This window comes from Eubalaena glacialis, chromosome 2 (genome assembly GCF_028564815.1).
Source record: "Eubalaena glacialis isolate mEubGla1 chromosome 2, mEubGla1.1.hap2.+ XY, whole genome shotgun sequence".
Lineage (NCBI taxonomy): Eukaryota > Metazoa > Chordata > Mammalia > Artiodactyla > Balaenidae > Eubalaena > Eubalaena glacialis.
The window spans coordinates 77,912,841-77,938,524 of NC_083717.1; the positions used below are offsets into that span (position 1 = coordinate 77,912,841).

Here is a 25,684-nt window from a genome sequence, read left to right on the forward strand (position 1 = left end):
GCAGTTCCCTTGGGGGAAACGATAGCAGAGGCAGCAAATAAAGCTTTGACAAAAAGCTACTTTGTGTTTTGGTTTCTACAACAGAAATATGAAAACGTAGGCATTTTAAAACACTTATTATGCACTGGGCACTTATGACAACAAGGAATATTTTTCATTAAATTGTACCTATTAAGACATAATTTATGAGTTCGCTGGAAACTGAGTTTCACTAAGGGGCAAGAGAAAGAAGTCTCTTTTTTTTTGGTGTTCAATATTTTGTTTTCCACTTTTCTTCTTTGAATGAAGGCTAGCTGACCTAAAATTGCTCTCAATGGCTTTGATTAGTATATATCGAACTTTTCAAATCAAACTCTTGAGTTTCTCTTTTAAATAGGTGTTTACAAGCCCCTGAAATCATGGTGAGTGCCTTCGCACCTCTTCCCTCTCTCCTTGCTTTCCAGAAATCTGTGCAACACAAAGATGAGATGAAGGAGGGGGAGAATTTGAGAAGAAACTGGAGGCAGGGATGGGACTGAGTAGCTTGGAACACTGGTCTCCAGGAGGCTGGTGCAGTGGGAGTAGAGAGGTGTGAAGCAAGTCACGAAGGAAAAAGCCAGACCCGTACGAGTGAGTGATTCCAGGACAAAGCAACTCACGGCTCAAAGGTGACTGCAGAATACTGAGCTTAGGCAACAGGAGCAGTGGCGGCATCAACAGAAATATGCAAACGTGGTCACTACACTGGGCACTTTATGCCTGTATCTTAATCATCTCAGCAAGTTTCAGGAGGAATTACTATCAAAATCTATCTATCTTCCCATTCTTGGTAAGGAAATAGATTCAAAGGGGTTAGAGATTTGTCCAAAGCTATAGACATAGCAAGAGGCAGATCCAGGACCCAGACCCAGGTCTAATTTCCAAGCCACCGCTCTTAACCACAACTAGAGGATCTGACTTTGATGGGAAAAAACGATGTATTCAGCTATGGATAGGGTGGGTATGAAGATCAAGTGGGGCCCAGCAGGCGACCAGGAATGAGGACTTGTATGCAAGAGAGAGGTCTGAACTACCTGACAGCGCAGCCACAGGGAAGAAAGAGGTAACTCCATGAGACTGGATGCCATCTTTGCAGGAACGAGTGTTGCCAAGATGGAACCCTTAGGAGCACCCATGGTGGGGATCTGGGAGCAGAAAGAGGAGCTATCCAAGAAGATGGAGGATAGGCCAGGGAAGTAGGGAAAGAACCAGGAGAGGAGAGTCCCACAGGAAGCAGATATTCTTCTGCTTAGGAAGAACCATCAAATGCTACAGAGAGATGGCTCCATTCAACAAATATTGATTGAGGGCCTGCCTGGTGTGAGGCCCTGCTCTAAGTCAGTCCCAGGAAGACTGCAGTTAGTGACATGGATGTAAATCCCTGCCCTCATGGAGCTTACATTCTAGTGAGGAGAGAGAGAGAATAAACACTAAGAAGCAAAACGTAAGCAAGAATTGCCTCTTTCAAGTCCTTTCTCACTTGGTGTGGAACTTTCATTCATTCTGCCAGTGAATGTTTACTGAGCATCAGGAAAATGCTAGAGTAGGGGATGGGAGCCTAGGGTTCTTGTCCCCAGGAGTGCACAGTGCTGGCAGGGACAGGGGAAGTGGTCAGGGGTGGGGACAGGGTAATACAAGGGGCTTAATGGCTCTATAAGAAAAGGCTGATCTCAAATTTTTTCAGGAGCACATAAAAATAGAGCAGCTCTAATTGTAAGTCAGATGCTATTAGCAGTAGCATAGCATGTAAGACTTGCAGGTATATGGAGAAATGGGTCGTAGGTGCCATACTGCTTTACAGCAGTACTGGGCTTTGTGCCCAGTGCCTGGAACACGCTGGGACGCCTCTGATGTTACAGCTGACAGAGACCTCATCAATCACTGGGGCTTCCAGAGTTTTACACAGTGTCCAGAGGGTTCCAGACCACTAATAGTTTAATTGAAGAGCTCGATACATACTGAAGCACTATCCACTTGATTAAGCTATCAATCCATTTAATAAAATCACTTAACAGCTGCCAAAATAAATAAGTTAATAAATGTCATAGCACACTCAAATTTACTTATATTTGATACAGTGTCTGGAACAGGACAGAAAGCCTGGAAATAAACCCACACACCTGTGGTCAACTAACCTATGAAAAGGAAGCAAGAATATATAGTGGAGAAAAAGACACTCTCTTCAGTAAGTGGTGCTGGGAAAACTGGACAGCTACATGTAAAAGAATGAAATTAGAACATTTTCTAACACCATACACAAAAATAAACCCAAAATGGATCAAAGACCTAAATGTAAGGCTGGACACTATAAAACTCTTAGAGGAAAACACAGGCAGAACACTCTGACATAAATCATAAATCACAGCAATATCTTTTTGGATCTACCTCCTAGAGTAATGAAAATTTAAAAAAATAAACAAATGAGACCAAATTAAACTTAAAAGCTTCTGCACAGCAAAGGAAACCATGAACAAAATGAAAAGACAACCCACAGAATGGGAGAAAATGTTTGCAAACAAAGCAACCGACAAGGGATTAATCTCCAAAATATACAAACAGCTCATGCAACTCTATGTCCAAAAAAACAACCCAATCAAAAAACGAGCAGAAGACCTAAATAGACATTTCTCCAAAGGAGACATACAGATGGCCAAAAAGCACATGAAAAGATCACTCATGTGATCACTAATTGTCAGAGAAATGCAAATCAAAACTACAGTGACATATTTCACACCAGTCAGAATGGCCATCATCAAAGTGTACGAACAATAAATGCTGAAGAGAGTGTGGAGGAAAGGAAATCCTCCTACATTGTGTTGGTGGGAATGTAAATTGGTACAACCACTATGGAAAACAGTATGGACGTTCCTTAAAAAACTAAAAATAGGACTACCATATGACCCAGCAATCCCACTCCTGGGCATATATCTGGAGAAAACCATAATTCAAAAAGATACATGCACCCCAATGTTCACTGCAGCACTATTTACAACAGCTAAGACATGGAAGCAACCTAAATGTCCATCAACAGAGGAATGGATAAAGAAGGTGTGGTACATATATACAATGGAATATTACTCAGCCATAAAAAAGAATGAAACTATGCCATTTGCAGCAACATGGATGGACCTAGAGATTTTCATACTAAGTGAAGTCAGACAGAGAAAGATATCACTCGTGGAATCTAATTTTTAAAAATGATACAGATGAACTTATTTACAAAACAGAAACAGACTTACAGATATTGAAAACTTATGGTTACCAAAAGGGAAATGTGGGCAGAAGGGGTAAATCAGGAGCTTGGGATTAACATACACACACTACTATATGTAAGACAGATAACCAACAAGGACCTACTGTATAGCCCAGGGTACTCTACTCAATATTCTGTGATAATCTATATGAGAAGAGAATCTGAAAAAGAATGAATATATGTATATATATATAACTGAATCACTTTGCTGTACACCTGAAATTAACACAACATTGTAAATCAACTATACTCCAATAAAATTTTTAAAAAATACTTGATCCAGTGTCTTACATGTAAAATCAGAGTTTTGATTTGGATAATAGGGATACTAGCTATTATTTATTAAGTTCCTAACTTCAGTCCAGTTACCTTGCTAAATGCTTTATATACATGTTTTCATTTAATCCTCTTCACAACCCTATAAGATTTGATATTGTCATCTTCATTCCCATTTTAAGGATGAAATCACAGAAGTTTAAGAGAGACTGAGTAACTTGCCCAGCAGCTGACCGGGCAGGGAACCCACAGCCTGAGCCTTCCGAACTGGACTGCACTGCCAAGTTCTCTGCAGGAGAACAGGGAGTAAGAACAAAACTCATCTGCATAACTAAGGCTTAATTCATTACTTTTCTGGAGACTGTTTTTAAAATATTCTGGAAAACACCATGGAATCTTTTTATTAGTTAGATGCAAGTTTGAAGTCCAAGTGAGAACCAGGAATTGTATTAGAACAGATGTGACACAATTTAGCAGCTCTCTATTGCGTATTTTAAAACTACAGATGTGTACCATACCAGGACTGCAAAGGTATGGTTCAAATCCTGGCTGTGTGGCTTCTAGTGAATCCCTTTATCTCTCTGGGCCTCGATTTTGGTGTCTATAAAACAGGGAGATTAAACTAGATCGGGGGTTCCAATTTGATTTTGACCACAGAGCTCTTTTATTCAAGCAAAATCTTACTTGGAATCTAACATAAAAAACACACTAAAAGCTGAGTTTGTCAGGTTGTTTTTTTTGAGGGGGGACGGTCCCCACAGGCCAGCTCCTTGCTCACCTCCTCACCCCTGGAGGCCCCTCCCGGAGCCCTAGCACAGAGCACGCAGTTCCAAAAAGCACAGGTGGAAAACCACTGCCCTGAATCACGTCTCAAGATGCTGTGCTCCTCGCCACCCAGACGTGCACGGCGTCTGTCACATAGTAGGCACTTCATAAATATTCGTGAGGAAACGAATGAAATATTACTCTGCCTTTTCGGAAATGTGGATACGTAGTTTTCATTTCCTCTGCTGATTGACCCAGGTAGTTAAAGTGCTAAGATGGATCCTGGGGGAAACCAAATGTTACATTTATGGAAAAGCTGCTTTTAGATACTAAAGTGGCTTCCAAGTTCAGCGTGGCCATAAGTTAAGGGTCTGTCAGCACTTCCATTATGAAAACCACTGTGTGGTTTCATAACTTAGCTGTAAAAGTTTGCTTCAGGCTATCCCTCGGCATACAAATTGAAAACCTTGCTTTAAGCCAAAATGTGGGAATTAGAAAACAAACAATTTATTGGTTTCAGACATAGTTTTGTACCCGTCTTAACCAAATAAGATTTATTATGTGGGCAATTAGAGGGAACTAAACCACTTGGTTCTTGAAGAATAAAAAAGGAGGAAAATAGCCAAACTATTTATATTTTAAAAGTTGCGCCTGGACATGATCAATCATTCTTTTGGGTCCTATTTTTATCAAGTACTTTGTCCCCTGCATCGATGAGACCTGGAGTCTATTTATACATTCTTTTTCCTTCTTTTTTTAAATAAACATTTTCTGTTAATGACATCAGAATGATAAAATTGCCTTGTTTTTACCAAAAAGCAAGCAACATAAATGAGAATAATGTCAAAAAAAAAAAGCTTAATCCTGCTTTTGGTAAATACTTTGAGAATCGCCAGTGGCTCATTTTAGTGAACAAAAAAGACATCAGTAATGAATAAAATAGGGAAGGAGATGAGACATTGTTCCTCAATGTTAGAGCTGGTTAGAGCTGAGAAGTCACCTAGTCAACTGACTTAACAGATTGGGAAACCGAGGCCTCAGCAAAGAGAGGCCAGCCTGAACACATCCTGCAACTACTAACCTCAAGGATGAGAACCAGGTCTTCTACAGCCCAGTCTGGCGATCAGCTCATCCCTGTTTCCCACCCATGTAACCATTCAAGGCCCGGAGCCTACATTTTTCTGACCTACTAATGTCTAACATGACACACACACAAATGCCCCTAGTCACATAAAAATACACCTTCCTACGCACAGTGTATGAGGCACTTTGTGACTTTGGTTACCTCAGTCACAAGCTATGTACCATCAGTGTCCTTGTTATAAACTTGTTTTCTGTCCTCTTTGGGCCAAGCACAGTTTTGAACACCTAGAGACAGTGGGTTGGTTACTGGATCTCGCTGATCTGACTATGGAGAGAGCCAGGTACTGGGCTTGTGAGCAGCTTAATAACACATGGCTCAGTCCTCTAGCTCAGAAATGCAACTGAACAAACCAGGTTATAGTTACTGTTTATCTGCTCATGACTGAAGCGGATCATGTATTTCTGAATCTGGTCCAATGCTTGACAACACTCTGTTACAGTACTGGGGAACAGACAGATTTTGTTCAAGGTTTAGAGTCTCCCTCCTCTGTTACTAAAGCCCACCATTGAAAATGTCTGCCTGCATGTCTGACTTCCCTTGCAGACTGCACTCTGGGGCAGGAACCCAATCTCATTCCTCTCTCTATCATCACTGTCTGGCACAGGGAAGGTACTCAACAGATATTTGTTGAATGAACAAATGAATGAATAAATGAAGGACCAAATGCATGCATTCGCTGATAGGGCCCATCTCTCTCTGAAGTGGCTTCCCCAGGTCTCTCCTTCTCCACCCCATGTGCCCTGCACAATCTCCCCACTCCGCAGAAGCCAGTCAGACCCCTCAGCAGCCACGACTTCTCTTTGCAGAAGTACTTTTGAGAGAAAGAATGCAATTCTGGGAATAACAGCCCAGGAAAGTATTTTCTTAAGTCAAAGGGGAATTTGAGTTGGAAAACCAGGAAATGCTTAAATACCTGGGTAGAAGATCACAGCCCACTCCAACCTCTCTGGTTTCCACTTCAGTCTTCTGCTGGGTTTCTATTAAATAGTCCAACCTGCTTTGTAGTTCGTTATTCTAGAGATGAGGAAAAAAGTACTTTTAGTAAAGCAATTACGTTCCCCCACAAATACGTATGATACAATTTATATGTATTATCCGGATTTCCCCCTAGACACAGACATCTATCACAGTGTATTTATTAAGTGCCTCTTACACAGTAGGAATTGAAGAAATACATTGATTGAATCCTTACAGATAGAGTGCATAGACATACATATGTATCCAATTTTACCTAAATGGAAACAAACAAAATATCCTACTCTATACCATTATTTGCTGCTTTTCCCCACTCAACAATTTGTTGTGACTCTTTCCATGTTTATTAGTTTTCTTTTTATGTCAACAAATTATTTTAATGGGTTCATAGCATTCCATTGTATGGATCTACATTATTTAACTAGTTTCTTATTGATGGCATTTAGATATTTATCACTTTTTTTGCTATTATAAATAAGGTACAGCTCATGTTTTACTACTCCCTCATTAAACTATAAAATGAGTAAGTCTATTAATTTAGTGGGAAATACCTCTGTAACTTAATAATTAGTATTTCATAGGTGTGGAAAATTCAGAATCTCAAACATATAAAGTAGAACAAGTTCCTTGGGATTAAAATTAGCATTCTAAATAGTTTCTTTTCAGGCCAGAGCCAAACATTACATAGGTTGATGATTAGAATTGGAAATTTGCCCCATGGGGAAATGAAGGACAAGGGAGCAAGGGTGTTGAGGGTTTTGAAATGAAAATAGATGAAGTGTTGGACTTCCCTCGTGGCACAGTGGTTAAGAATCTGCCTGCCAATGCAGACGACATGGGTTCGAGCCCTGGTCTGGGAAGGTCCCACATGCCACGGAGCAACTAAGCCCGTGCACCACAACTACTGAGCCTGTGCTCTAGAGCCCGCATGCCACAACTACTGAAGCCCACACGCCTAGAGCCCATGCTCCACAACAAGAGAAGCCACCGCAATGAGAAGCCCGCACACCACAACAGAGAGTAGCCCCCGCGCGCCGCAACTAGAGAAAAGCCCGCATGCAGCAACAAAGACCCAATGCAACCAAAAATAAATTAATTAATTAAATTAAAAAAAAATAGATGAAGTGCTGGTGCTTAAAATCCAAAGGCCAAAAACACACATTTTAAAAAATTCAGAGATTTTTGGATTTTTTTTTAAGAAGTCATTCTATATATTTTCTGTAATACTAGACTAAATTTTCATGAGGCAGTGACCGTTAACTGTCTTTCTGGCTGTATTATCAGAGCATGCGTGGTATGTAGGAGATACAAGATAAATATTTATTGAATAAATGTATATATGCTTTTAAAATGAGCATTTTATTTGCATAACTAGAAACAAATTAAGCATTTGTCTTTTTAAGTTGGAGCTGCAGCTAAGGCACTGTATTCTGAGACACTAGACAACACATGAAAGTTGAAAAGTTCTTTGGAAACAGAAGCTCATTTGTTTTGAAAGAGCTCCTGCTCTGAATGTCTGATACCAAGGTGCAAAGCAGCAGCTCTGGTACAAACTCATGTTCTGCAGGATGTAAAGGTCTAGGAATCCCTTCCGATAAATGGGAAACAGCATAAAGGAAGAGAATGCATTCCAGGTTCCCTAGCAGCTGACAAGCCATGACAGATCTATGGGCTCTGCATCTATCACCTGGTGCTCAGTATGGGAGAATGGTGCTGGCTAACTGCCAGGGGTTCATCACCATTTACACACACACACACACACAGACACATACAGCTTCACCGAAAATATTCTGAACTCTTCCATTCATATGGAAAGAGAAAGGCAGAAGAGGCCTGCCCATTAACAAGCTTCAGCAATCCTACTGTTTTATCCTTTCTTAATGTAGACTTTAATCATGAGGATTTCTTAAAATGCTGGGCTGAGTTCCTATACTTAGGGGGCATAAAAGACAAGGTTAGCAAGCGTGCCCCAACTGGTACACAGTGAATAGTGGACTGGTAGCCCCAATTCCTTTGTTCTATTCCAGAGGAACTCTATGTGTACGCATCAGCTATCCACTGAAGCACTGATACAAAAACTTATACTCTTAAAAATATAATACTATCAGTTAAAAAAAAACCCAAAAAAACCCTGAGTATGTATCAGGTAGTATGTAAAATCAGGTAGGGGGAGGATGTTGGCAGTTAAAGAAATAGGTCATGATTTGCAACCTTTGAGGAGCTCAGTCTTTTGCAGGTACAGACACCTAAGCAGAAAATCACAGAACAAAGTCACAAGTCCCATGCCAGAGGGACCTAGAGAATATTATGGGGTGATTCAGAGGGGATGCCTAACTCAAAATGGGGAAAAGGACTGAATTGTCTGTGAAGATTTCCTGGAATTATGCAAGGGGAAGAGAGTCAGGGAAACAAAAGGGATAAGTAATCCAGAATTATGGAAACATACCAGATTGAGAACAGGCACCTGACTGCAGTATACAGGAGGGCAGGAGTTGGTTATAAAGGACTGTGTATGCCATTACCAAGACTCTACACCCAATCCTATAAGACCAAGGTCAAGATTTTATTTCAAACACTTGGGCTGCAAGTGGAAATTATATTGGAAGGAAATAAAACTATAGGCAAGGAAGATCAATCAAGGAGGTCATTGCAATTTTCCAGGTAGAGTGAGAGCTGCACTTCTAGTATATAGGAGTAAGTGCTTAACGAATAGATCCTCCTTCAAAGAACAGCTATCAACCTTGGACAAAAGATAACTGCTGAGGTCTTTAAAGACTCAACAAGGATGGGCAAGTTTTAGAGGGGAGGTAAAACTTGGAGCAAATGACAAGCACTGAATGGGTTCTCTGTGATTCATTTGTTTTTGTTTGCAGCTTTGCCCAAGAGCAGTACAGTCATGGTGCTGGCAGCACAGACACAGACACAGTAAAAATTCAATAGAAAAATCATCTTTCTGGTAGAAGAAAACCAGTAGGAGTCTACGGGATAGAAGAATAACCAGGGGGTTAATTCCAAGAGTAAGGGGGAAACCAAAAAGGAAGGGTCAGAGAAGACTGAAATTCTGAATTCTGTATATAAACTCAGTTCAAGTCTCTGGCAGACCCCTAAACCACGTATGTGTGGGGCAAAGTAAAAGAAGTCTGCAGCCAAGGCTTAAAGAACTGAACTGAGATCTAAGCCATCACCCACTACATTATGGCAGGGTGCAATTGAGTCTAACCAGATTCTTTACCTTTTAAAACAATTACAAGCCTATTTTCCTTTACATCACTGATGAAGGAGTAAAAAAAAAAAAAAAACCAGAAAGAAATAGAAAATATAAATAGAAAACAAATGGTAACTTTAGAACAGAAAAATACAATGCCTGAAATTTAAAAATCACTAGATTGACTTAAGAAAAGAATGGATATGACAAAGGAAGGAGTCAGTGGTAAACTTGAGGACACAGAGACACATTAATAGAAATCCATCAAAATAAGATAAAGAAAATGTTGAAAATAATAAATGGAACTTCATGGAACTGGGGGACAATTTCTAAAAGCCTAACATAGAGATGCTGGAATCACAGAAGGAAAGGAGGGAGAAACTTGAGAAAAAATATTCAAAGAAATAATGGCTAGGAAAAAAAGAAAGAAAGAAAAGCACTTACATCTCCAGGTTCTTGGTGGGGGCGGGAGGAGAAAAGAAATAATGGCTGAAATTTTCTCATATTTGGTGAAAGACATAAGTATACAAATTCAAGAATCAGCAAACCCAGACAGAATAAATTCAAAGAGAAGCATACCTTGGCAAATCAGAGTCAAACTACTGAAAAACACAAAGAAAAACCTTGAAAGCCATCCTGTTACATATAGGGGAACAATAATTTGAATTACCAAAAGTTGCTCATCAAAAACTACGAACGCCAGAAGGGAGTGAGTACTAAAAGAAAGAAACTGTCAACCTAGAACTCTATATATTTCAGTAATGAAGGTGAACTAGAGGCCTTACTTTCAAATAAGAAAAACTAAGTGAATTTGTCCCCAGCTGGCCTGCTCTATACAAAATGCTAAATAAAAGTTCTTCAGGCTGAAGAGAGATGATACTAGAAAGAAACTCAGATTTTCAGAAATGAGTAAAGAACGTCAGAAATAAATACTATATGAGTAGACATAAAAGATGATTATTTTGGGCTTCCCTGGTGGCGCAGTGGTTGAGAATCTGCCTGCCAATGCAGGGGACACGGGTTCGGGCCCTGGTCTGGGAAGATCCCACATGCCGCGGAGCAACTAGGCCCGTGAGCCACAACTACTGAGCCTGCGCGTCTGGAGCCTGTGCTCCACAACAAGAGAGGCCGCGATAGTGAGAGGCCCACGCACCGCGATGAAGAGTGGCCCCCACTTGCCGCAACTAGAGAAAGCCCTCGCACAGAAACGAAGACCCAACACAGCCATAAATAAATAAATAAATAAATAATAAATTTTTAAAAAAAATTTGTTAAAAAAAAAGATTATTTTCTCTTAATTTCTCTAAAATACCTATGACTGTTAAAAACTATAACAATGTACTGTGGGTTTATAGTATATATAAGATACAATACATGAGATAACTCTAACAGCAGGGGAAGGGGTAGATGGAGCTTATCATTCCAAGACTTCTACATTTTTCATGAAATGGTACAATATTACCTCTAAGTGGACTGTGAACACTTAATGAAGTATATTGTAATACCTAGAGCAACCACTAAAATATTAAAGACACAGCAAATGCCAATAGATAAATTAAAATGGAATTCTAAAAAATACTGGAATAATCCAAAAGAATGCAAGAGAGGGGAACAAGACAAACAAAACAAACCAGAGGGACTAAATAGAAAACAAATAATAGGGACTTCCCTTGTGGCAGTGGTTAAGAATCCGCCTGCCAATGCAGGGGACACGGGTTCGAGCCCTGGTCCGGGAAGATCCCACATGCCACAGAGCAACTAAGCCCGTGTGCCACAACTACTGAGCCTGCACTCTAGAGCCTGCAAGCCACAACTACTGAAGCTCGTGCACCTAGAGCCCGTGCTCCGCAACAAGAGAAGCCATCGCAATGAGAAGCCCGTGCACCGCAACGAAGAGTAGCCCCCCGTGCGCAGCAACAAAGACCCAATGCAGCCAAAAATAAAATAATAAAATGAAATAAAATAAAAAGTAATAAAATAATAATAATAATAAACTGGCAGACCTAAATAAATCCAGCCATATCAATAATAATTAAATGTCAATGGACAGTATACTTCAATATAAGACAATATCAGAATGTATAAAAAAACCAAGACCTAACTATATATTGTCTATAGGAGATGTATTGAATATTTACCTTAAATAGAGAGACACAGATCAGTTAAAAATAAGTGGATGGAAAAAGATATACCATACAAACAGTAAACATAAGAGGGCAGAAAGGGTAATACTAATACCAGATGAAATAGACTTCAAGACAAAGAGTATGAACAAAGGTAGTGACCAACATTTCATAATAATGAGATCAATTCATCTCCAAAACACAACAATCAAAAATTATGTACCTAATAACAAAGCTTCAGAATATATGAAGTAAAAAAATAACAAAATTAAAGAAAGAGACAGTCTAAAGCCATAGCAAGGGATTTTAACACCCCTCTCTCAGCAATAGAACAATTATACAAAAACCAGTAAAATCATAAATAATTTAAACAATATTATCAACGACCTAAATCTTATTGGTATTTATAGAACACAAAAAGAGCAGAAGACTTTTTTTTCTTTACAATATTCAACCAAGAGAAACCATATGCTGAGCCATAAAACAAGTCTCAATAAATTTAACAGAATGAAAACCATACAAAGTATGTTCTAGGACCATGACAAATTAGAAATCAAAAACAATAAGATACCTAAGAACACCTCAAATATTTGGAAGTTAAACAACACACTTCTAAATAATCCATAAGTCAAAGAAGAATCTCAAAGGAAATCAGAAAATATTTTGATATGCTGAATACAGCATATCAAAACTTGTAGGTTGCAGCTGAAGCAGAACTCAGAGGGACAGTTAGAGCTTTAAAGGCTTATATTTAAAAAGAAAGGTCTAAAATCAATGACCTAAGGTCTACCTCAAGAAGCTAGAAAAAGAAGAGCAAAGTAATACCAAAATACTTAGAAGTCAGGGAATATAAATATCAGAGCAAAACTCAATAAAACAGAAAACAGATAATAGAGAATATCGACAAAGCCAAAAGCTATTTTAATTTTTTTTAAAACAACAAAATTGATAACATTCTAGCTAGACTGATCAAAGAAGGGGGAAAGGGGACAAATGATCAATATCAGAAATTAAGGAGACATTAAAAGGAAACAGTTGGATAGCTATGGTGAAAAAAAGAATATCAATCCTTATTTCACACAAAACACAAAAATTAACTCCAAATGGATCTTAGATCTAAATTGAAAAGCAAAAATTATACAATTTTTAGAGGAAATCATAGCAGAAAATCTCTGTGACCAAAGATTTCTTAGGACACAAAAAGCAGAAACCATACAGAAAAAAAACTGATAAATTGAACTTTATCAAAAATAAAAACCAAAAACAAAAATTTCTCCAAAAGATATCATTAAGAAAATGAAAAAGCAGGTCATGAAATGGGAGAAAATATTCACAGTACATATATCTGACAAAGAACTGGTATCCAGAATACATAAAGAACTCTTAGCAACTAAATAAATAAGAAAAGTAAAAACTCAGTAAAACAATGGGCCAAAGATTTGAACAGACACTTCAAAAAAGAATATATACAAATGGCCAATAAGCATTTAAAACATGCTTAGCATCGCTAGTGACCATGGAAATGCAAATAAAAACCACAATGAGATACCACCACACACCCTCTAGAATGGCTACATTACAAAGACTGACAGTACTAAGTGATGATGAGGATGTGGAGAAACTGGGACATTCCAACTGCTGGTGGGAAGGTAAAATATACGACTCCTTTGATAAACTGACAGTTTCTTAAACAGTTAAACCTATATCTACCATACATCCCAGCCATTCCATTACTAGGAATTTACCCAACAGGAATAAACCATATGTCCACATAATGACTTGTAATGTTCACAGCAGCTTTATTCACAGTAGCCCCAAACTGGAAATAACCCAAATGTATATCAGCAGGAGAATGGAGAAATAAACTGTGGAATCTTAATACAATAAGAAATATTCTGCCACAAAAGAATGCATATAACATGGATATATCTCAAATCCTTATGCTGAGTGAAAGAAGCTAGCTAGACACAAAAGAACACACAACTATATGATTCCATTTATACAAAATGCAAACAAGTCCAAAAAAGATCCCTGGTTGCCTGGGGGTGCATGGAGAGATGGACTGCAAAAGGGAAACAGAGAGGTCTTTGGGGAATAATGGAAATGTTCTATATCTTGACTGCAGTGGTGGTTTCACAGGTATATACAACTGTCAAAATTCATTAAATTATATATTTTTTTTAAATTTAGGTTTAATTGACATATAACATTATATTAGTTTCAGCTGTACAACATAACGACTTGGTATTTGTACACACTGCAAAATGATCCCCACAGTATGTCTAGTTAACATCTGTCACCGTACGCTTTAAAAAGATGCAGCTTTATTTACATGAATTAATACAAGGTTGACAAGACAGAAAAAAAGATGATGAGAGCCTGAATATGGGCAGTAGGAGGAAATTAGAGGGGGACGACAGAAATACTTTAAAAGAGGACAGGTCTTGATAGAGGAAAGCAAGGACACTCCACTCGGAGTCTTGCCGACTATGACTAAAGAGCAGCCTCAGCTGGCCGCCTGGCCCGTGCTGGGGAAGAGATTGCTTCCAGGACCGAGAATCAGGTTCCAGGTTTTTCCTTTCAAATACCACCACCTTGTGTTGAGCTGTGAAATACAGACCACCCAGGGGCTTGGGAGGCTGTGCGCCTTCCCGGAAAGAAGGACCTGGTGTGGCACCTCTTGGCATTTTGGGGAAATTATGTCACAAATGAATGGCAGCCACCTCCTCCCCCAGCTCCCTCGAGCCCAGGGGAGGGAGCAGCCGCAGCTGTAACACATGCACTAAACAAGAATGCTTGTCCAATAAAACTCGTACACGGTGCCTGGTGCTGCCGCCCTAGCATTGCACAGGAAAATTCATAATTGACCCAGGAATGCACAGCAGACACATTGAGAGGTTTATGTGCCACACAACACACGTTAAATGCAGGATGGACAAAACCAAGACGTTTGTCTCCTTTCCTCTGACTTTTGAGTTGAGCTGTAAGTTGAGGATTTTCAGCAGAGAAAAATGAAATGGCATCTGTTCAGATTTAGAAAGCTGATCAACCTTATGAAGATAGACACTCATAATTTTATTTTAATAAACTTTTCTATCTTGGAAATAGGGGATGGGATAGTTCTTCAAGAGATGAGTGAATAAAAAGTTATTTGGAAAAAAAATAGAATGGGCATATTTTCACATCAGACAGATTTTTTAATCAGTTGATGAAAACGTAGTCTGATGGGGCCAGGCGAGCGCAAACTTCTAGGGATCTGATGGGGGTGGGAGTAGCAAAATAGAATGAGTTTTAGCATTGGTAAGTACAAATGATGAATTCAAGGACCAAAATCATCTACATTCTCTATTTAAAAGAAGGAGGAGGAGGAAAAGGAGGACGAGAAGGACAAAGAGGAAATATATATCATTAACAATAAAAGGAGTTCCTGGGACCTAGCCATTGAAGAAACAGTAAAGACATGGCATTTACTGTGAGCCATGTACTTTTCTATTCACTTAGTGTTAACTAATTTAGTCATAACAACTCTGTGGAGGGGACTCCCTTAGCAAACTAAGGCACAGAGCAGTTAAGTAACTTGCTCCAGACCACATAACTAGTAAGTGACAGAGCCGACACTGGAACTCAGGCAGTCTAGCTCCAGAGTCTGCAGTTAGGCCCTTAACAGAGGGTAGCTACTTTATTAATAGGATGGGATATAGGAGGTTACCAGCTCTGTCCACCAAAACTTTTCAAAGATACCTGAAACACCACCACTGGCATCATTATGGTTTAAGGCAGGGGATGGAATGTCAAGGTATAAAAAGTCCTGGTGTTAGAATAGGTCAACATAATAGAAACTCTTAGTGGCCAACAGAACCCTGTATTGTAAAACAAAACAGTTAGATAAATTTGGAAAATGTCAGTGCGACCTCATAATCATAAAAAGAAACATTTTCCCCAGTTCCGTCAGTACTAAAATGGGCCTTAAACAACAAGGTTGTACTGTATAGCACAGGAAACTATATTCAATATTCTGTGATAAACCATAATGGAAAAGAATATGAAAAAGAATGTATATGTATAACTGAGTCACTTTGCTGTACAGCAGTAATTAACACAAAATTGTAATTCAACTATACTTCAATAAAAAATAAATTAACAAAACAAATAAAATGGGACTAACAGTAGGCACAGCACTTTAGCCTACTACCAACGCTCACGCCCAGATAGCCTGCCGTACAGCTCTCCACTAAAACAACCCAGGGCTCCTCGGAGACAAGCCAATATCGTATCTTGGGACAGGACAAAAACGAGGACAATCTGAAACTCCTGTTGTTGCCATACAGCAAGAATGACTCCACAAGCATCGGGAACCCTGCTGCACGGGCGAGGAAGGTAACGCAGAACTCTTAGCAGCTGAGCTGTGATAATCTGAGCATCAAAACTTGGAGGAGAAGGAAACAATTACTGTGGGAGCAAGGTGAGTCTGAGAAATGCCTTGTGTTCATGATGTCACTCAAAAGGAAAGTTAATATAAAGTGTAGAGAAAGATAGTTTTAATAGCGAAGAAAGATGACAATATGTTACAATTTGTCATCAACTTTTAAAACTAGGAAGCATTAATATATAAGATGATGTAGTTTCTTTCATAGAGTGTTAATTACATGTTTGTTTATAAGATTTCTGTGCTGAGTAGTAAAGAATAACAAAAGGAACTTTAAGTCAGGTCGTCCCAGGACTTGAGGGCCCTTGGAAGGGCTGCTTGGCATTGGTGGTCATACAACAAGCAGGTGGAAAGAGGGGCAGAGATTCACTGGCAGCAGTGGTCACACACAATTAGCAAGGAGTCAGTCAGCGGTGTGTTTGTAACATCATAAACTACTCACACAGCCTGAAGAGGAAAACCAAGTACTCAAACTCAACCTCATCTCCTAGGAGGTGAAATCTCTACCTAGTCTGACAAAGAATGGTAAAATATTAATAAGGAATGCATACTTTTTAATAGTGCTAAAGATAGGTCAATGCATCCCAATGATAAGGGGTCCTGAGTTTGAATCACCTTGAAGCTACCTAGTCCTATATTGTAAAGCAAGAATTGTGTCCGTCCAAGAATTGGCATCCTCTAGCCTTAGCTGTTTGGAGAAGGTATTCCATGTCCTTTGGATCTAAAAGATCACTGCATTTGTCTGGAAAGTGTCAAAATGATGTTAACTAAGAGAAATTGGCCTTCGGAAGATACTAAAAACCAAGCACACAAACAATGAAGAAATAAATTAAACCCAAGATACTAAATATTTTAGAATAAGTTAAAGTGTAGATGTATTATCGAATCTTGACATTTTGTCTATGTTTTATCTGCTGTTTAAGGTGGATGATCAAAAGGAATTAGTCATTCTAAATTTGTAGTAGAATTTAAATAGTTTAATCAACCAAATTTATAATCAATGTTTAAATGCTCAAGGAATGATGGTTTTCAAACCATTTTTGAATGGCTTATTGGATATACATAGCAGACACAGCCAGACGCACCCATATGCTCTGGACACTCACCATTTCCTGGCATGCCACTTGTGACTCTTTCCCTGGGGCTTCCTCTGCCCCCTGGAGCCCAGTTGGCTCTGCCCAGGGCAGAATTGTCACACCCCCCAGGAGCTGCCCTCACCAGCTACTGATAGGAGTTAGTGGATAAATGCCCTAGCTTTCTGACCTTTTGGTAAGGGTAACTCAGAGGCCAGTGCACATCATCTTCCAGAGATGCCCAGGGCAAGTGAGCAGCAGCTGTCCACAGTGGTAACCTCCGTAAGGCACCCATTATTGGCCTTCGACCTTTCCCTGACTCATTTCTCCCCTCCCCCACTGGGGCTTCCTGGGATCACCTCCCAAATAAACTAGTGGACTCATATCCACATCTCAGAGTCTGGGCAACCCAAACTAAGAGAAGAAAGGAATTTAATAAATTAAGATTAAACAAAGCACACATATGTGTAAGGAAGGCTCTTCTCAATGCAGAGTACCCCTTGGACATTTCCTAATCTCCCAGGAGGCTTGAGTAGCACAGCCAGGGGAAGGGGAGAGGGGTGGGCACTGTCTTGGGTAACCTTCTGCCTCTCCTGTTGGCGTCTCTTTCCTCCCTCCTGGAACCAGCCTCTCTCGGGACCCATGACTTTCACCAGGACACTCACTCTCTGACTCTCACTGGGAAAGTATGATTCCTCCCACAGGGAGCTGTGATTTCAGAGGGCAATCTTAGAAACAGAAATGTCCATTCATAAAGCTGGAGGTGGACTCAGTGACTGCAGAGGGGAAAACATTGTGACAAGACAAGTGTCCGCTTACTCAGCTGTCAGGACACTGAGATTCCTGGGCTTTTTGAGTCTGCTACCAGGTCCCCATGGGCCACGAGGGACTTCTGCTTATGACTTTTATAGGCAGCCCCCCCACCACACAGAGTAAATAATGACACTGCTCCCCATCCCTACAAACATGGTGGTTAAGAGCTCAGGCTTACCCATTTCTAACAGTCACCTTGGGCAGATTCCTGAACATCCCTGAACCTCAGTTTCTCTAGCTACAAAATGGAGGAAACATAATCTAACTCACAGGGCATCGCTCTTAATAAAGAGAGAAAATGATGGAGTGCTTAGGCATGTCAGGCACTTTGTATGCACTCTCATTGCATGGACACACACGTAGGTACAGTTCTCATCCTCAATTTCTAATTCTAAGAAACTTACCTAGGGTCAGCCAGCTAATAAGCAGATCTAGCATTCAAATTTGGGCAAGTCTGATTCCACTCTTAACCTCTAGCTTATACAAAAGATACGGAAAGTAGAAGTGCCCAACACACACTAGGAGCTTAATTACTGTCGTTACTTTCCTGTCTTCTTTATTATTCTCTCCTGGGCTGTCTCTCACCGGGGAGGGACTACAAGCGGGGCACAGACAAGGAGAGATTCACGGAGGCTCAAAAGGAAGAGGCTCAACGCCAAGTTCTTAATAAATAGTCTTCCGAGAAAACAGAAGGCTTCCCCTTCTATTAACACCTAAGCTCTTAAGGTTCTTCCAACTCCATAATTTCCTTCCCTAGAACCTCCACAAAATCCCCAAAATGCCTTTCAAAAGACCAGAAAGTCAGGAATACTAAATATCTTAAGAGTTCCAGGTGAAATTAAGTCACCTGGAATGAGGAGTCCATCTCTCAGCCTGGCTCTGGCATTAAGCTGTGTGACCTTGAGAAAAGCCACCTGCCTTCTCTGTGCCTTTTTTTCTTTTTTTTTTTGGTTAATATGGAGATAATAATCCTTGTCTTGCCTTTCTTAAAGTTGTTGAGAGGATCATTGAGAAATGTATGTGAAAATACTTGGCAAATTATAACATACAACACAGATGTGGGGAGTTATCAGTATTCATCAACAGCTTATCAGACTTGCTAAGAAAATTCCTGAATAAGAAAAATGGGAGCCAAAAAGCAGAGGTGAGCAGCAAGAGGGAATGAGGAGAGTCAGATGGTAAAGAAAAACTAGCTGTCAGAACCTCATTTTCAGTGTTGGCAGTTAACCTTCAATCAATTTTATAAGGCCAGGAAATAGCCATATTTTTAATTAAGTGTCGGTGGTAGGCTCAGCAACATAAAATTTAATGATAGGGAAGACCCCAGCTTAAAGAAACACAGCTTCTTACCTCTCCTTCTAAGAAGGATATCTTTTCTAAAAGCTGCAATATTAAGAGCTGTTTCTGCTGCACCTTTTTCTTTAGTGATTCAATCTAGAAAGAAACAAATTGGAAATTGTTATCAAAAATGCAGAATTTGTACAAATTAATCAACTGGAAGAGAAGCCTTTGGTTTTCATTCAAATAGAAACTACACATTGGTTCTTTTGTGTTCCGTGGAACAGTATGAACATGAGGTGCTTCAATGGAGGCGGGTGGGGGGGGTGGTTCTGTGCCCGGGTAAGCTTGGGACATCATACGTGGTTGTGGAGTTGTTTCATTAGGTCTGTTTAGCCTAACATTTCTGCACTGATTTTGCCGTGTAACCCTTAGTAACATCCCACCGATGCTTTGGGAAATGCAGACATAACTCTACATAAAAGAATTATTTCGCTTGAATTTATGCAGCAGCCTGCATTTCAGACATTCTGCTCTCTTGTTCCTGTTCGTATACTTATATTTTGTTCAACCAAGTGTCAAAAGTTTGCTCTGGGGAAAAGGTCACTGTCACTGAAAGTAATAATGAAATTCAGAGGACTGAGGACTCACGTGGCCTGGGTTAAGCAGGGAAGGCTTCTGAAAGACAGAGACTTGAGCTGGGTTTTCACCTTTGTTTCTATACTATATCTATCTTGGACTACTCTAACTTTGTTTTTCATTCACATATCATGTCTCCACAGACATATCGTAGGTTCCCTAAAAGCAAGAACCAGGGTGCTCTCTACCAGGCCATGTCTTGGACAATAGTGGGAACAGTGTGTAGGTTCGATAAATAACATGTGATTTTGAAGAATGCACTAATTTTCCAACAACCTTTTATATGATATTTGAGCATCTGCAAAATCTTTTTTAAAAAATCCCTCTCTGTGCAAAATGACACAATTCCTATAGAAGGGACTCTAGCAATAACTGAAAGAAGTACAAGTAGGGACGTCCCTGGTGGCACAGTGGTTGAGAATCTGCCTGCCAACGCAGGGGACACGGGTTTGAGCCCTGGTCCGGGAAGATCCCACATGCCGTGAAGCAACTAAGCCCGTGCGCCACAACTACTGAGCCTGCGCTCTAGAGCCCGTGCTCTGCAACCAGAGAAGCCACCGCAGTGAGAAGCCCACGCACCACAACGAAGAGTAGCCCCCACTCGCTGCAACTAGAAAAAGCCCGCGTGCAGCAACGGAGACCTAATGGCAGCCAAAAATTAATTAATTTATTTTAAAAAAAAGAGAAGTGTACAATTACATTTAACCTTTGACCCAGCAATTCCATTTCTAGCAATAGATCCCAAAGAATCATTAGCCAAAATATGAAATGACTTGGACACAGGATTTTTGTTTTTTAGAAAACACACACACACAAAAACAGAACTCCATCAATAAGTGCCTGATAAATAAACTGTGGTTCATCTTAACAATGGATGCCTATGTAACCTTCAAGAAAAAAATGAAGGGGCTTCCCTGGTGGCACAGTGGTTGAGAATCTGCCTGCTAATGCAGGGGACACGGGTTCGAGCCCTGGTCTGGGAAGATCCCACATGCCGCGGAGCAATTAGGCCCGTGAGCCACAACTGCTGAGCCTGCGCGTCTGGAGCCTGTGCTCCGCAACAAGAGAGGCCACGACAGTGAGAGGCCCGCGCACCACGATGAAGAGTGGCCCCCACTTGCCGCAACTAGAGAAAGCCCTCGCACAGAAACGAAGGCCCAACACAGCCATAAATAAATAAATAAATAAAATTAAAAAAAAAAAAAAAAATGAAGATCTCTAAAACCCTGATACGATATATTGTAAGGAGTATATGGTATGCTAGCTTTGGTGTAAAACTGGTGAAGACATATGAATGAATATATATTTGCAAAATGAAACACCGCAAAGATCAAACAAATCTTAATTATTAATATTTACCAACAGAGAGCGGGAGGAAATTCGATGGAGGAGACAGAACAGAACAAAGACTTTTGTGATAATACCTTGTTACGTAAGTTCAATTTTGAAAGCACATTTTACACATTCAAAAAATAAAAACCAAAAAGGGGAAAAAAGTGAATCCTAAAATTTGAAAACAAACAGAACAAAAAGAACTTAACCGTATATCAAATTGGTTAAACGAATTAACTCAAGTGTTGTTAGGACAAGGTAATTTGACTGGATGTTTTTAGTGGAATGTGCTCTAAAGATAAACAATTGCACTCACTGGGAAAATTTTAGTAGTAATATTGGTATTATATTTTTAAACTATTTGATAGATTGTAGTGTAATAACATTTGGAACCAAGATTTTTAGTGTAAGAAAAAGAAATACAAGTACAAAATCAAAGAAGTAAAAAAATAAAGTTTTGTTAGATTTGAAATGAAAGTATCAGTATGAATTCATAATCTTTTATTTTCTTTTAAAAAGTATACTAGATGAGCCTAAGACACCTTATGCTACCTGAAAACAAGGACATGAAGGGTCTCCCTTGGGGCAAAGATGGGACAATATGAGCATCAAAAAGAATAATGAGTAAAACACATGGAATATGTATTTTTTAAAACCCTGAGTATTTTATTATTCTTAAAAAAGAAAAACAAAAACAAAGCAGCAACGACAACTCCTCGGAAATGACAGTGGAACCGACTCCTTACTTAGAAGCTTGGCAATTTGGATAAAAGAATAAAGCATTTATCCTGCCTTACTTGTACAAACTGCACGTTGAGATTACTCAAAAGTCCCAGTTTATGAAGAAAGAAGTTTTACTCTGCAGAGGAATTCCAGTTAGTAAGTGGGGAAGGAATGAGAGAATTCGAAAATCACCATTGTGCGATCCCCTAGGAAATAACTGACTCAAGCAAGCTTCACGGACAGATGAGACAGTGAGGGGCAAAGCTGGCGAGGGACTTTACGACTTTGCTGTGGGCTGTCACCACCTGATCCACGATCAGCCTTAGCATCACCCAAAGTGGGATCACCAGACATTGTGTGCCCCCGGAGCAATACAAAATGAATCACACAGCACCACCCTTGAAGTATTCTTGCCTTCCCCGGACAAAACAAAGTTGAAACGGAATCTAATTGAGCTATTAAGGAAACAAAAAGTCAAATTCAGAATGTGGGAACGTTTATAGGACAACTGACTTAGTTCCTGCAATAAGTCACTGGCTGGGGGTAAATTTGAGTTAGGGGGGCCGGGGGAGTAAACAGAGCATATGCTCTAGATTAAAGGACTTCAGAAACCTAACAACCAAATACAGTGGACCTCTCTGTATGCTGACTGGAACAAAATATCAGTTAAGAGACAATTTTAAAGACATGTTGGAAAATGTTATTACAGACTAGTATTAAATGGGACCAAGGAATTATCATTAATTTTGTTAGGTGTGGCAATAAGCATTATGATTACAGAAGAAAAAGTCCACGTTTTATTGATGCTTAATGAAGTATACAGGAAACATGCAGAGTGTCTGGGATTTGCTTTAAAATAATTGCACAAAGGAAAAAAGAAAAAGAAAAGAAGGTGTAGATAAGGCAAATGTGGCCAAATCTTGCTGCTTGTTGAATCTAGGTAATGATTCATCATTACGCTCTTTGTTCTGAGAGAATGTGACATTTTCATGATAAAATATTTTAAATTCCACCTGGTGTCAAAAAATATAATTCTCCGACATGAAAAGCAAACCATATGAAATAGAATACAATAAGAAACATACTTAAGAAAAAAATTGGTAATTATTTTTTAAATTAACAATTAAAACCAGTCACTGGTTATCCTTTCGTACCTATTAAATTTGCCCCAAACTACTGACTGAAGAAATCAGTGTTGGAAGGGCTGGGAGGGATAGCTACTCTCATGTGTTGCAGGTGGCGCTGTAAATTAGAATGACCCTTTGGGCAATGTAGCAATAAATATGAAGAGCCATAAAGCTGTTCATACCCTTTGACCTACTAATCCCACTCCTGGGAATTTATCCTAAGGATATAATTCAGATGTAGGAAGAAAGCTATATATACAAAGATGTTCTTGCTCCAATTATTTATAATAGAGAGAAAATGGAAATAACCTTAATGTCCAGCACTAAAGGAATGGGTAATAAATTATGGAATATCACTTGGATGGAATATATTACACAAACACTAAAAACAAATATATTACAAAATGGAAAAGTGTTTACAAAAAGCCTCAAGGGATAGAAAAACAAGAGTTTACAATGATGAAAGTAAAAGCTGGAAGAAAAGTTAGATAAACGAAATCGTGCCGGGGTTGGGGTAGGATTATGAGCAAAACAAAAGTTTGTTTTGTTTAAATTTCCTTCATTTTTGTAGGAATAATTTGCAAAAATCATCCTTACAGTATCCCTTTTTCATTCCTTCTTATAGTGTTAGAAATTTTTAAAGCTTTTAAAATCTTTAAATGATAGGCAAAATGTGTACTGAAATGAACTAAAATATTCCAAGAAGGTCAGGGGTAATATTTCATCAAATAACACAAAAAGTGACTTCACGCACACTGGTTTCACTATCTCTGAAGTAATCAGAGTGCTTTGTGAGTCAAGAGAAGCAAGAGGTGTGGGTTAAGGGCACCCTAGTGAACAGCTCATAGGAAGAGACCAAGATGATTCTGCTCACCTTTGTCCCTAGATTTTAGTTTTAAAAAGAAATAAATGCAAAGCAGAGATATCATCTGGAGAGACAGCTGAGGGGAGAACTCTGGGCTAATGCTAGCATGAGGAGGCATCTCATTCTGGAGAAAAAGAATAGGTCGAGGAAGGATGTAGGGGATCTGAAGCTTCAGACAACAAGGCTCGCGTTTTTCAGCAACTGATGCTTCAAGAAGCGATTGTGCTCTTGCACTAAAAATGAATGCTGTGCACACTCATTTGCTTTCATCCTTGAGCATTTCTCATACAGTACATTCTGTGGCCAGAGTTGACTTACTCGGATTAGAGAAAAAGAATGCTTAGGTTGGCAGTCAGTTCATGGCTGGCCCCTCATGCCCTAGAAGGGGTGCCAACTTTGAACCCCAAGTTACTCCCCCCTGAGGTCTGCTCCTGGAGCACATCCCATGCCTTCTCCCAAGTGCGGCACCCAGTTTCTAAAATAAGCAGGCTCTCACGCGTCTGGGTTTGCTAATATTCTAGGTATCGTCTGACTCCCAAGCCTTTGGTTCTTTTCCACAATATCTAAATCACACATTTGTGTGGAAAATGCTGTTATTTCTGACTGCCAACTTCAAAGAGCCTTGAAATATCGTCTCCTATAGCACCTAGCATGATAAACACTCAAAAATTAACTACTACTATGTTATTACTGGTATTTCTCCCTCCCTAGACTGTCAGCTTGAGAGTAAAGACCTTGATCATCTTCATATTCTCAGTCACTGAATGGATGAACCAAAGAATCCGTCCATCCATTATCTCTAAACAATCTGCCCCTTAGACTTCAGTGGCAAAGTTGTCTGGAACAAACTCTTGGAGGCCTAGATGAACCAAGACAGACTTGCTAAACACATAACCTCCAAAGCAACCCCCAAAATCGGGGGCACCCAAAATCCAGGGAACTATGCAGCCGGTATGCAAGTAAAATCCATTTGGCACCTTTGCTCTCACTTCTTAACTCATGTTAAGTTTGTAAATTTGACCTTCAAGAGGTTTATGTACACTCAAGAATCTGCATTTAAATCTAGCTGTCACCAGGTGGTGGTAAATGACCCAAGTTACCAGGCTCAAGTCAAGGCATTAAGAAATGAGAAATTAGATGAGGTCTGGAAAATGAGTGCTTCTATTTTAGTTAACCCAAGAATGTAATCTTGTTGCAACAGTTAAATTTAAATATCAAACAGTAAACCTCCTTATAGAACAAAGGGAAGAAACCCATCTTGGTAAAATCTAGAACCTTTTAACTGATGTTAACTCATTGAACTGATGTCTAATTTTGTCTTCATTAGCATGTTTTTTTTTTGGTAATTCAAACTGTGTATATGTCTTGCAGCCTAACTGATAATGCAGGATGCTAGGTTTCTAAGACTACAGGCCAGATTGATATTTAAGGTGGGGGGGGGGGTCATCTGGTTTCTTAAAACTGGAACCGGCTTTTCTTCACATCAGCCACATTTGAGTTACCTGCATAGATGGTTCGAGCTAAGCAATCCCTCTTAACCAGACCCACACACTGGAGTCGCCTGGATGGAGTCATCTACTTCTAGGCTCTACCCCAGAGATGCTGCATATATCACCCTCTTAACTTAAAAACCCTCCCAAGCTTCTGGG

The 25,684-nt window shown here is 39.6% G+C and overlaps 1 protein-coding gene and 1 long non-coding RNA gene across 12 annotated transcripts in view; one reads left to right on the plus strand and one right to left on the minus strand.

Moving 5' to 3' along the window:
- LOC133084135 (uncharacterized) overlaps positions 1 to 25,684 on the plus strand; it is a 67,842-nt gene that overhangs the window by 29,007 nt on the left and 13,151 nt on the right. The window contains exon 1 of one of the 3 annotated variants that reach the window (XR_009699392.1): positions 16,122 to 16,221. The exons of the other annotated variants lie outside the window; for them this stretch is intronic. This is a non-coding gene — a long non-coding RNA (uncharacterized LOC133084135). Of the gene's footprint in view, positions 1 to 16,121; positions 16,222 to 25,684 lie in introns of those variants that run through there. 3 annotated transcript variants of the gene reach the window in all.
- The window catches only part of MYZAP (myocardial zonula adherens protein), a 134,321-nt gene that overhangs the window by 11,547 nt on the left and 97,090 nt on the right, over positions 1 to 25,684 (minus strand). For 8 of the 9 annotated variants that reach the window (XM_061180273.1, XM_061180270.1, XM_061180271.1 and 5 more), the window contains 2 exons: positions 19,422 to 19,505; positions 6,370 to 6,470 (listed from right to left, as the gene is read on the minus strand). In XM_061180273.1, coding sequence (XP_061036256.1) covers positions 6,370 to 6,470; positions 19,422 to 19,505 — 185 coding nt within the window. The remainder of the gene's footprint in view (positions 1 to 6,369; positions 6,471 to 19,421; positions 19,506 to 25,684) is intronic. The other variant, XM_061180278.1, reaches the window with a different exon arrangement.